Genomic DNA, 13,245 nt, shown 5'->3' with positions numbered 1-13,245 from the left:
GCCAGCTGCTTTTGTAAGTGAAAGACTTAGGCAGGTCAAATTGCTAAATATCAACTCTAAGTTAGAATTGTTTTTAGGTGATCACACAGTGTTATCGTTTTTTTGTTTTTTTTTTTTTTGTTTATCAGAATAAAAGGGAGTAAGATGTTTTTCGTTGGAATTTTTATTTTTATTTATTTTATTTTTTTTGGCTTCTGAAAAAGTTAGACTATTTAAGTCCTCAAAAAAAAAAAATTAAGAAATTCCATCAATCCAATAGTGGAATTTTTTTTTTTTTTTAACAAGTGAGAAGAAAGAAAGTCAAGAGCTAACACAGTACAAGACTTTATTTAGAAATATACAGTGAGCACGAAGGAGTGCTTGATCTGGGTTTCCCCTTGAAATTTTGGTGCCATGCAACTCTGGCTAGAAGAAACCTTTTTTTTTTTTTTTTTAAGTTCCCTTAATGAAAGGAATGATAGCAGTGTTATATCTGTCATTTTGTAGAAGGATCATGGCATGGTTTTCTTTTACTTTTTATCTGTAAAGTGTAGACTCTTCCAGGGATAGAAATGTAAATGTATTGGCTTTTGGTTTTAGCGAGAGCTTCTTTCTGAAGGGGAAAACTCAGGAAGGGAGTTGTTACCAGAGTGGAATTCAACACTTGCCAGAGAACCCAAGGCAGGCATGAGGTTCATTGTCCTGTTGAGTGACAGAAGACTTCCACCAGTTCTTTTTGTGGAGGGGATTAGTGGTGGAACAAATTTGCAAGTACAGCATGCAGTTTTGTCAGGTACCCATTTCTTTTCACCGCTCTCTTGACTTTATACCATGTAAATAACCTCAGTTGTCTCTGAATTTTTCTTTCTTTAATTCCTATTGGATGGTCATTTTATAAAGTCAGTTTCTTGGTTTTTTTGTGTATTGTTTTTGAATTGTGGTATACAAATTGGTATGTTAACAAATTCCTTATTGTGTGTTTTCTTTTCTAGTTTAACATAATTTCATAATCTAGGCAGTCTCTTTTTGTTTCTGGATTATTGTGTGATAAAAATCCCAAATAACTTTTTTGTTTCTTTTTTTGTCTCTGTAGGCTAAGAAATGGCATTTCAAAAGGCAGTGAAAGGGACTATTCTTGTTGGAGGAGGTGCTCTTGCAACTGTTCTAGGCCTTTCTCAGTTTGCTCATTACAAAAGGAAGCAGGTAAGTAACTGTACATGTATTGATTATAATATGAAACAAATCTGTTAAAGAACTGCGTATGGGGCGTGTGTAGGCTAATGGTATTGTTTAGAAATTACTGTCTCAGCTTGATCTGAAAAAGACACTAATTTAGAATACTGCCTTAATGATCCTTGAGAACTGTGTATATCTCATTTTTTAAAAAGTAAATTTCTTTGTCAGAAAGCATTATATTATTTAGCCTCTGTTTTGGCTCTTTGGTTTTAAAAGACTGCTTCATTTCAGAGTGCCAGGGTTTATTCATTTATACTTTCCTTGTCTAATTCATCCAAATGTCTGGATACCTTCTATGCTCCTGCCAAGAGTTTGTCTTATTAGAAGGCAGGCAGCTGAGAAAGGAAATGGAAAAGAAAGAGCCTATACAAAAGGCTCAACTCGGAATCTTGGGTTTATTTCTGAAAAGTTTAGTTACTTATGTAGTATTATTACTTTATATTGGGTAAAATTTTTAGTGGGAGAAAGCTATGAAAATGAGATTGGTATGAAGTTTCCAAATAATTTAAAGTGTTCAGTTTATTTTCATTTTGTTTTTTTTTTCCCCTTTGCACTACAACTATGCCTTCCCATAGTTCAGCCAGGAAATAACTTTGGTGAATGGTTTTGTTCTTTTCAGGCTTGAAATACTAACCTCAGTAGTTAGTATTAATCTCCTGTTCCCCCTTCCCTATGTCATTAGGGCATTTTGTGATACCAGTTGGTTGGTGCATTCCCAATTCAAAGATGGAGGTGAAGGAATTTGGGAAGCTATTTGTAGCTGGGCTCTCTATGAACTACTCACATCCCACATTTTTGTGAGAACCTTTAAGCCCTGCCTGGGCTGTCTTGTACATGTTTTTTCTGTTTCTTTGTGCTACATGGTGGTGGAGCCAGCCACGTTGCTTGGAGTCCCATGTCCTGAATGGGAAATACCACGTTAAAAACACATATTAAGAAGAATCAATTTGCTGGCTTATAAATAAAAAAGAAGCTAATTTCTAGTGCTACCTCCTAAAGATGGACGATATTGAACAGGTTGTGCTTGTTTTTTTCATTCTTAACTGTGAGCACATTACTCTTAAGGTTTCCCTAGGTATACATGTTGCAGGTATTACTGACTTGCTATTGAAGCTCATTCTCACCTGCTGAACATGCTTGATGCACTATTTCTTTTAAAATGTTTCCTTGGTTCCTTAAAAGTAAGTGTGAAAAGATGTTGGTTTTGCTCAGGCTATTTTAGAAGTGCAGTTCTGTTGGGGACATGGACTTTAACAGATTAGATTACTTCTGCCATCTTTTACCGGTGGTATCTGAAACGATATTGGATAGTGCCAGTGCCAAAGGTCACGATGTCTAGTATGGTAAGTTGTTGCTAAATTTGTACATGGTTCATGTCTGTTAACAACAGTAAGCATGTTCTATTTCCGAGTTAATAACTTAACTTTGAACCTAGGGAATACTGTTTCAGAAATATATTTTGTTGTCGTTGTTGTTTGACTTTTCTTCTTCACAGAATAGAATAAGCAGTTGATACTGCCTCCCATCCATCAAGTTAGGGGTTAATTTTAGTCAGTAAAATCAAGCAAGATGAAGGTCTGTTGATTCCTGGGACATTTTGTCATTTTCTCCTTCCTAAGTTAGACATCCTGACCACCCTAATAGCCAAACGAAACAGATACCAGCAGTTTCAAGTCATTTATAATTGTAATCTGACAAGTTCTTTTGAGAAAAATCACCATAGGCATATTCAATCAATGAGTTGCATAAGACATATGCCCAAGTGTGTGTATTCTTTTTGCAGTGATTCCTGTCCCTTTAAGCCACTGCTGTGAGCGTATCTTGGGTAGCAGTTTTGGATGTAACCATAGGGATTGGCAAAAAAGAGAGGGGTGTGTGAGGAGGGGGGAGGAGACCATCTCAGTTGAGCCATTGACATAAAATGACCACAGGCCTCAGCTGTCCTCTCTCAGAGAATATCTGCCAATCAGAGCCATTCTAGGGGAGGAAATTTTCCCGACTTCAATAGTCAAGAAAAAAACTGCCCCTTGACACCCATTATTTGGCTACATTTTACAGAAGCTGTGACCTTAAATGTGACTAGGCACGCTCTGTTTTTCTTGAGAGCAATACTTAAAGTATTGGCTTGTGTTTTTATCTTTTTTCCAGTTTTATGAAATGATTCCAACTGATAAACTGTCCTCCTTTAAGAATAAGTTGGTTTTGAAAGCCCCAGGTACTGATGGCCGAGAAAACTGTCTGCTGACTTTTAAGCTGAGGCACATTTTGCTGGCATTCCTGCACTCGAAGCTCTGCATCCCCTGGCACCTAGCTTGTGCTCATTTGATATTCCTGGTGCAAAGCTTCCTTCCTAAAATACAGGCAGAGGTCGTATTCCAAATACAAACGGGTTGATTGTAAAAGTTGGTCAGTTGTTTCAGCACCTTTGGTGACGGGATAGTGCTGTAAGTGTTTAGCTGCTAGGTCAGCTCACAGAACGCTTTTAAATTAGCTTGTATTTGCAGGGAAAAGAATAAAAGGAAAACTATTGTATATACTTTCTTGATTAATTAAATGGAAAACACAATGAAATCCACTAAGATGTGGTTCACTTACCTTTTACTCAGTTGCTTGAATAAAAGCTACCGTAGGTGAGGAAATAGAGACATTTGTGAAGACTGGCATTTCTTGTGGGCAGGTTGGAGGTTAGAGGTGATAGCAAAGATTTTTTTGTTCCACTTTACTTCATGGTGTGGCTTTTCTTCATGCAAGCATACTATTAACATTTATGTTATGTTTTTCAGTGGTGAAGAGTCTCCACTGTTGACCCAAGTGAGGCCTAGAGATTTTTTTTTCTTTGGAGATAAGGTCAGATTTAGAAAGGATGGAGATCATGGCCTAAGGAGAGAGCTGTTGTTATTGTTGTTGTTATTATTATTATATTTTGGAGCTGGGCAACCTAAATCTTCAATTCCAGCGAGGAAGCTGATGGGGGAAAATGAATGGAATGTTGGCCTCTTTTGACTGTGTCCACCTGCAGGGAAGGAGGTTTGTGACCACAAATGACATCCACACTTCAGGCCCCCTCCAGTGATACATGTAGGATTTTTTTGAGTAGTCTTGGAAAGGCTTCCTATTCATTCCATTTTCCCTCTCTTTTTGTTTCCTCACCCACATGTAGGTGACTAAGTTTCCACAAAGCCTTCTTGATTTTTCCTTTCCCCAGACCAGCTGTATGCCAAGGAACAGGAGGCCGTGTAGTGGGATATAAACTCCCCAGCACTATCTTAAATCCCACCAGGGATGTAGCAAGCAAACACCCCTGCAGTGGTGTGCAGATTTTCAAGAGTAAGGTATTTGTCATTCACTGTTTAGTATAGGTCTGTTTAATAATAAACTTTTCATTGGAAGGGACCTAGAAGACATCCAGTCTTCCTCTCGGGACAGTTTGCTTTTCTCGGCTCTCCTTACTGTCTAGTGAAAGGGAAGTGTTACTTCATGGGACAGCTTCCTTTTCTAATTCCAAGGTGGTGGGAGAATGGAGTTTAAATTAGGAGAGAGGGCCCTGGGTAGCTTCGGAGGCGGTAAACCTTAGCAAGGAACAGTGGTGGAGAGCGTTACAGTCAGGGCTGCAGGAGGGTTCCTCAGGGGGGTGGGAAGAATGGGGGCAAAACTAGGGTAGGATTGCAAACTTTTAACTGAGGGCTGCCTCGGGCTTTTGTCTTGTCATTAGACACTGAAGGCCTTTTTTTGGAAACTTGAAAAAATTTTAAACTCCACATTTCTTTCATACCTTCTAGGTCCTAGCTGGAAACTGGTGTAACGGTGTGGGCTCCTTTTTAACCCCAGCGGTGTGGTTGATGTAACAAAGATCTCTTTAGGGCTGAGGGTGGGCCTCTCGTGCTCAAACTGTTCCTTCCATTACCCACTCTGGAGGTGTGGTGGGCTCTGGGAGCCAGCTCTGAGGTGAAGCCTGAGAACCACAGAGAGCTTTCTCAAAGCCCAGATGTGAATGTTTTTTTCTTCTTTTCTGCACCATGCATAGGCAGGGAATCTCTCTTCAGTGTGAGGAGTGATATTATTAGAATCAAGGAAATGAGAGATTCTCGTCGATGTTCTGTTCATAGCAACGTAACAGAAAGGACGAGAACACGATCTTTGGAGCATCTTTGCAGGCTGTCTGCATCGACACCCAGCTCTGCTTCTGAACAGCTGAGTGACTATGGGCAATTTTCTTAAATTCTCTAGGCCTCATTCTTCCCCCATCTGCAAGATGGGGAGAACAGTGCTACTTCCCTCATAGGACTGTTGATGAGCAGTAAAGCCTGGGAGAATTCCTGGAATATAGTAAACTTGCCAAAAGTGTTAGTTATTCCCAGGGGATATGAACATAAAGTGTGAATAACTGTATGAATATATAGTGAGCACGAAAGTTGCTCTCATCTTTGGAGACCCTTGGGTTCAGGGATACCGTGTTAAGACTTTGAGGTTTAGTAGCAAATGGCCTGTCCTTCATCTGAGCTTGTAGGAGAATGGCTACAAACGGTCACACAAACACCCTTCTGTTTTCTCTTCTACTTGATTCCTGATCTGAAGATGAGCCAATAACAAGGTAGACAACACCAATTATTGGCTTAAACTTTCTTCCTGTTGTAAGTAATAAATTCCTTGAAGTTCCCACTGTGGTTTTTTTTTCTATTTAAGCTTATATAATTTATGGCAGACTTGATTTATATGGTGATATGTTCCTAAAAAGTTATGTGAATATAGTCTTTTTGATAAATTAATGAATATATAATACAACACTATTTGTTGTAATTCTATGGTGAAACAATTTAGAAAGGTCTGGTTTTTTGGGGGGGGGTGTAAACCTGGTTTTTGAGGGTAAATCAGAATTTAGCTTGAAGGGGAATACAATTAAACTTATTGTTTCCTAAAGCCAATGATGTAGTAATATTTGTTAACAACAGGATCTTCATGCTTTGCAAAATAGCCTCTCACTTTGTAAGGGACAGCCTGTACCTTGAGTGGATTACTAAAGGCTATAGTTTACTTTGTTATGCATGGTAATGAAGGGAACATGAAAACCACGATAGTGGTGATGTTAGTGAGTTGATAGGATTAGGTGAGTTGAATTATAAGTAAACCTATATACCACCTTTGTGAGGAAAACTACTTATGCTAATGCGAGGCAAAGTGAAGTATGAAAGTTAAAATCCATAGGAATTTTGAGAACATTGTTTTACTCTCAGTCTCTCCCTCTCAATACATTATTTGTAAGAGATCCTAGTAAACGAGGGTCTTTTGATTGGTAGTACCAATGACCCCAAATTCAGAAGATAGGATTGATGCAGCAGCAAAAAAATAATGGCATGATTATATCTAGTCAAAGTAAGATCTACTTTGGGGGTTATTTTAATGTTTCCTCAAATGAAAAGATATTTAGCTCCCTGAATGTGTCTGTTAAGCAAGTGTGGCCGGGTTTTGGTGAGCTTGTTACTGTGCACAGGTTATGAAAGTTTCCAGAACTCTATAGTTTCTTTATAAGGTAAGGATACTGTCACTTTACTCCCAGGCTTTTCTCCCCTGCCAAGCACTAACCAGTTCAGAATATACAAGATAATGATCACAGTACCTGACACATTAGCAGGTCTTTAGTATCTATTATACCTCTTTCTTTCCCCCCCACCCCCATACAGGATATAAAATATTTGAAATAGACCTAGCCTTGTTTGGCGTAATAAGAGAGATACAGCACCAGGTTTCTTTAAATCGCTGAGCTTTTTATTGGCATAATGCTGCTTACATTAACTGCTGGCCAGAGAAACTGGTAGAGGTTAGAGAAACCTTAAGATGAATATCAATCAAAGAGAAATCAAAATTATAAGCACAGGGCTTCCCTGGTGGCACAGTGGTTGAGAATCTGCCTGCCGATGCAGGGGACGCGGGTTCGAGCCCTGGTCTGGGAAGATCCCACATGCCGCAGAGCAACTAGGCCCGTGAGCCACAACTACTGAGCCTGCGCGTCTGGAGCCTGAGCTCCGCAACGAGAGGCTGCAACAGTGAGAGGCCTGCGCACCGCGATGAAGAGTGGCCCCCGCTAGCTGCAGCTAGAGAAAGCCCACGCACAGAAACGAAGACCCAACACAGCCAAAAATAAATAAATAAATTAAAAAAAAATTATAAGCACAACCAATCAAAATCATAAGCACACTAAATACTAGTGAGGATGTGGAGCTACAGGAACCCTCATTCATTGTTGGTGGGAATGCGAAATGACACAGCCACTTTGGAATGCCATAGTTGGGTGGTTTCTTACAAAACTAACCATATTCTCACCATATGATCCAGCAGTCACACCTATTGATATTTACCCAAAGAAGCTGAAAACTTATGTCCACACAAAAACCTGCACATGGATATTTGTAGCAGCTTTATTCGTAATTGCCAAAACTTGGAATCAATCAAAATGGCCTTCAGCAGGCGAATGAATAAATAAACTGTGGTCCATCCACACAATGGAACATCATTCAGCACTAAAAAGAAATGAGCCATCAAGCCGTGAGGAGACACGGAGGAACCTTAATGCGTATGACTCAGTGAAAGAAGCCAATCTGAAAGGGCTGCACACTGTATGAATCCAGCCATATGACATTCCAGAAAGGGCAAAACTTTGGAGACAGTAAAAAGATCAGTGGTTGCCAGGGATGTATGCAGGGAGATGAATAGGCAGATCACAGAGGATTTTTAGGGCAATGAAAATACTTTGTGTGATACTGTCGTGATGATACATTGTCCAAAACCACAGAATGTCCAACATCAAGAGTGAACCCTTAAGTAAACTACTGACTTTGGGTGATTATGATGTATCAGTGTAGGTTCATCTTTGGTTAAAAAATGTGCCACTCTGGTGAGTGATGTTGATAATGGGGGAAGCTGTATGTGGGGCAGGAGGTATATGGGAGATCTCTGGAATGTCCTCTCAATTTTTTTTGTAAAACTAAAAGTGCTTTAAATTTTTTTTAAGTTACACTTAAAATCATAAGCATAACATCTAGGACAAGGTGTCAACTGAGAAAATTTCAATTGTAAAAATTCTACTTAAGTATCACTTTTCAATAGTATCTTTGATGGAATATAACTATTTATTTTTTGAATGCACTTAGTATCTTGAAGAATTTAACCTCAGTTGTAAACATTCTTCTGGCTCCTAAGCTAAAGAATATCTGTGGGTCTGAAATCAGTAGAAATCTCCCCGAGCACTAATGTAGCTGAAATTATCACCTGACACGTTGGCTTTCTGCTTACCAGATTGCTTTAAACTTTGTGAGGTAGTTCTGGCTACCAGACTCATTTGTCCTCTCTGAGTAAACAGTCTTACATCTCCAGAGGCATTTTTCATAGGTTCATAAAGAGCATTTCTCTTAAAAACATCTTATAAAAGTGCTGTAACAGGAACTGTTCTCAAACAGTCTTCATTTCTGTTGATTTTAATGTTTAGGTGGGAACTGTAGTGTTAGGGACCACATGAAGAATGTATATTTAGGAGGAGAAAGGACTAGTGGTTGAATAATAGGCTTCAAGGTTCATCTGCCTGCTTAGAGAGCTGTCAGCATCAGCATTACGTTAAACGTGAAGGAAGAAATGTCTCTGCACCATGGTTTGCATTTGATTATCTGTCCTTTTGGAGCTTTATCTCTATGGATTTATTTTTCTATATATGGTGGGGTCTAACCCATCAGAGGAAGATTCTGGACTGTATACAAAGTATGGGAATTGCAAATCTTGGGTTGTAATGCTAAATATATCTCCTATTTGTGTATTAAGTGGAGTAAGCTAATTGGTGTAATAAGCAGCTCCCAGAGCTCAGTGGCTTATAATGAAGGTTTCTTCCTTACTCACATTACACTTCAGTGTGAATAGGTGGGGAATTGTTTCTTGTAGTCATTCACGGACCTTTGTCCCTTTATCCTAGTGGCTTCTCCATGTTTTATAGCTTTTTGACCCACTGGATCATTTCTAGCCAGCTGTAAGGGAGGGTGGGAAGTGTAATCCAGCAGTGTTCTCTGGAAGAAGAGAAAAAGTTTTAAGCATCCAGCCATTAAATCTGTGTCCTGACTTTAATTTCTAATCAGTTTGACAAATAAGCAGCATTCTTTTGATAACAGTTTTATTGTTAGAGTTTATGCCAAAGACTGTATAATTCATTTTCTTCTCTTGTTTAGAACCCTGTGCCTAGATTCCTGGAAGAATTGTTTTTCTCCTAGAAACACAACTAAATATCTTGGGGCTGTGTCTGATATCTAAAGCTCGATGAGGATTCTGAACACATTGTATTTTCCATAAGGCGAGTTGAAACTAACTCTATATGGTTAACCGTTTCTCAGAGGCTTGTTTCATGAAAGTACTGAAATTATGCAGACAGAGCTGGAAATGTTCTTTGAAGTGCATCCTATCATTTTCCTTATAATTTTGGTTTTTATTTAACACTTCGCTCCCAAAGTGGGGCCATGGCAATATCTTTGAGTTATAACTCACATCAGGCCTTCGAGGAGTTTGTGATGCTATTTTATTGCTGGCATACAAAATCCGCGAGGTTAACTGTACTGCGATAGGTCACACAGTGAGTCAACGACTGAGCTATGATTAGCGTTGACAGCTGGTGAGCTTGTAGGCTGTTGCTAACTGAGCAACATTGACATTCATTTTGATTTGACTTTGCATTTCACTTTCAACTATTTATCCATTTTAAGGCCTCCTTAAGAAACTTTTTAGGGATATTGTGGGACTGAGGAAACTTTCTAGAAATGCTTTGGGAAAAGTCTACTAGCTTCCCTCTCCAGCTTAATAGTTACATTGTGTTAATGCTAGGTAGGCCCCCTTTTGGTAGAGTTTGCAAATTAAGAAAATAGATGCTTTAAGATGTTAGACAATGTTAGGCAAAATAATTTTACATGCTTTATTTCAAAATTTGTGATTTTTCAACAAAGAAGTTCTGAAATCCAATTATATGCTTGTGAGTATAAACTAGAAAAATTATAAATGTGTATATATTTGATGAAATAATTCTCCGGGAAATGGAAAACGTGCATCACAAATTATACCCCAAACTATTTTGAACTTAAAATTAAAATGCAGCCAAGGGCCATTTGGATTGAGAAACTTGGAAATGGTCCTTTGGCTCATTGGGTCAGCATTTTATTCACCTGAGAGGGATGGGGGGGGGAAAGTGAGTCCCATTTCAGTTCTGTATCCATTTCCAAATGTATGTGTTACGGAGGTTTTTAAGGAAAAGTGCTATTTCGTGGAACCCTCGGTGTCACTGCCTGGGCTTTCTGGCCGTGGGCAAAGCAGGTTCTCTCAGACTTCTGATTCCACTGGCTGCCATCAGCTGTTCCCTGCAACGCTGGTGCCTGCAAGGCGGGTGGACCTAGAGCCCTAGGTAACCCACACATACAGGGAAAGATAACCTAGCAGAGCTGAGGACATGGGATTTGGAGTCAAACCAGGGATCAGATTCTGATTCTCTCAGTTACTTGCCCAAAGAATAACAAAACTCCGTTTCCTCACTGGTCAAAGGATGACTCCCTCCTTTTTTTTAAAATTATTATTTATTTTTGCTGTGTTGGGTCTTCGTTTCTGTGCGCGGGCTTTCTCTAGTTTTGGCAAGCGGGGGCCACTCTTCATCGCAGTGCGTGGGCCTCTCACTATCGCGGCCTCTCTTGTTGCGGAACACAGGCTCCAGACGCGCAGGCTCAGTAGTTGTGGCACACGGGCCTAGTTGCTCCGTGGCATAGTGGGATCCTCCCAGACCAGGGCTCGAACCTGTGTCCCCTGCATTAGCAGGCAGATTCTCAACCACTGCGCCACCAGGGAAGCCCCACTTCGGTGTCATGGTAAGACCCAAGGGACTTGGCTTGTTATTGTGTGGGCTAGCAGCAGCTCTTCTTCCCTCTCTGCACTCCCTGCTCTCAGGCTCCCTCTCTAGATCCTTTCATTCTCAGCACACTATTGGAATAGAAGAGCAATATCAAGTTCAGACACCTCCAAACACATATTCTATGTCTTTAAAATACTTATTTGAAAACTGGTAAAACGTATCCCTCAAACCTCAGATCACGTAGTTATATGATTTTATTTGAAGTAGATTCAGACAAAGCCAAAGGGTTTTACCTATTTTTCAGCTATAAAAAAGTTGTATAATTTAATGATTTGGCTATGTTGTGATTGGTATTAAAAGAGCTTCCTTGCGATTTCTTAAAGGAATCACAACCACTTAAAGGCGCGATAGCACCTTCAAGGTGAGCTAGAGCTCGTTTCTCAGCCACCCTAGAAAGATGGACTTGTTTTATTTTCTCTTGTCTGGTCCCCAGTGGAGATGACGGTCCACCTATTAGCCAGTCTTCCTACTGAGTAATCATGAATCCCTCACCCAGTACGTTTATATTGAGAAATGTTGCTTACTGTCCTGTAAGTATAAGAAGAAACACCATTGTTTAGAATCAAAGTGATTCAGGAGGTGAAAGGTCATTAAAACATCTTAGGATTCATTCTAAGGAGATGCTTATTGCATTTCGTTTCCAGGAATATGGAATATGGTATTTTTCAGTGACAACAAAACATGAAGCCATTCCCCTTAAATCTAATGATTCCATTATCAATATATATGATTCAATCACATAATGAGAGAAAGAGAGAGAGAGAGTGATAGTTGCAGTAAGAAGTGATTTGCATGAAACCCTACTTTATTCTCCAGTTATTACTCTACATGATTACGGGACAGCCTGGTTGTTAATTGCATGTGGTCTTTAAGTATGCATTTCTTTCAGAAATAGACACTAATTATTAGGTCTTGTTTTCGGTCTCACCTGAAGTTGCAAATGTCTAGGATATATATTTTTTTAAATTTGCAAGTCTAATGGTGTACAGACATAGTAAAACTGATCTCATTCTGAATCCCATTTTGTTCTCTGGGATGTAAACTCTCAAAGATTATGAACTCGGCTTTCAATTCTGTATAGGTGTTCTATGTGCCAGTCTCTTGACAAAAGCCATATGTTTGCTATCAGAATGCTGGAGGAATTTTATGTTTTTAAAATGTAGAGGAACCTTTGCTTACAAGTTAAAAAAAACCCACCTACTTCCCCACAGCTCACGATAATTAAATATAATCAGAAATAACAACATCAAAGTAATATTAAATATTAGGTATTCTCCTAATTCTACCAAGATAAGAATTTTTTGTTTTGGATCTGTGCTTGGACTTATGCTAGGCACAAGGCAGTTTGCTTTGTGTCTTGGGCTCTCCTTTCTTCTGACGTCAGTGGCTGAATTAGGTAATAGATCCTGAATCTGATAGTGCTGGACTTGTCCTGTCTTTAGTCCAGGCTTAGCAAACTTATATGCCTGCAGGGGCCAGGCTGGGATGATGAACGTGTGAAGCCAGTGAGTGGGAATCCTGGGCTAACAAGGGTGCACAGCCCTGCCTAAGGGCAGCAGCTGCTGTTCAGTTTCAGCAGATCTCAGATAGAAATCCTAATTTTTATGTGAAACATAGCAATTTATGGTACTTATTTATATTATTTTTAAGTTGAAGTATAGTTAACTCACAATGTTATATTAGTTCCAGGTGTACAACATAGTGATTTGATATTTTTATAGATTATGCACCAAAGTTAGTATAGTATTAATGACTACATTCCCTGTGGTGTACATTACATCCCTGTGACTTATTTATTTTATAACTGGTAGTTTGTACCTCTTAATTCCCTTTACCTATTTCTCCTATCCTCCCACCCTCTCCCCGCTGGTGACCTGGGTATTTACCTGAAGAAAATAAAAACATTAATTCAATAAGATACATGCACCCCAGTGTTCATTGCTGCGTTATTTACAATAGGCAAATATGGAAGCAACCTGTATCCACTGACAGATGAATAGATAAAGAAGATGTGGTATATATATGCGATGAATATTAGCCATAAAAAAAGAGTGAAATCTTCCCATTTGTGACAACATGGATAGACCTGGAGGGTATTATGCTAATTGAAA

At 39.3% G+C, this 13,245-nt stretch overlaps 1 protein-coding gene across 4 annotated transcripts in view; it reads left to right on the top strand.

Annotated features, from left to right (window-relative positions):
• GPD2 (glycerol-3-phosphate dehydrogenase 2) overlaps positions 1 to 13,245 on the top strand; it is a 134,081-nt gene that overhangs the window by 34,950 nt on the left and 85,886 nt on the right. For all 4 annotated transcript variants that reach the window (XM_060302428.1, XM_060302427.1, XM_030852742.2 and 1 more), the window contains exon 2: positions 1,073 to 1,182. In XM_060302428.1, coding sequence (XP_060158411.1) covers positions 1,081 to 1,182 — 102 coding nt within the window. In that variant the 5' untranslated portion in view covers positions 1,073 to 1,080. The remainder of the gene's footprint in view (positions 1 to 1,072; positions 1,183 to 13,245) is intronic.

This window comes from Globicephala melas, chromosome 7 (genome assembly GCF_963455315.2).
Source record: "Globicephala melas chromosome 7, mGloMel1.2, whole genome shotgun sequence".
Lineage (NCBI taxonomy): Eukaryota > Metazoa > Chordata > Mammalia > Artiodactyla > Delphinidae > Globicephala > Globicephala melas.
This window is presented reverse-complemented; position numbering and strand designations above follow the sequence as displayed.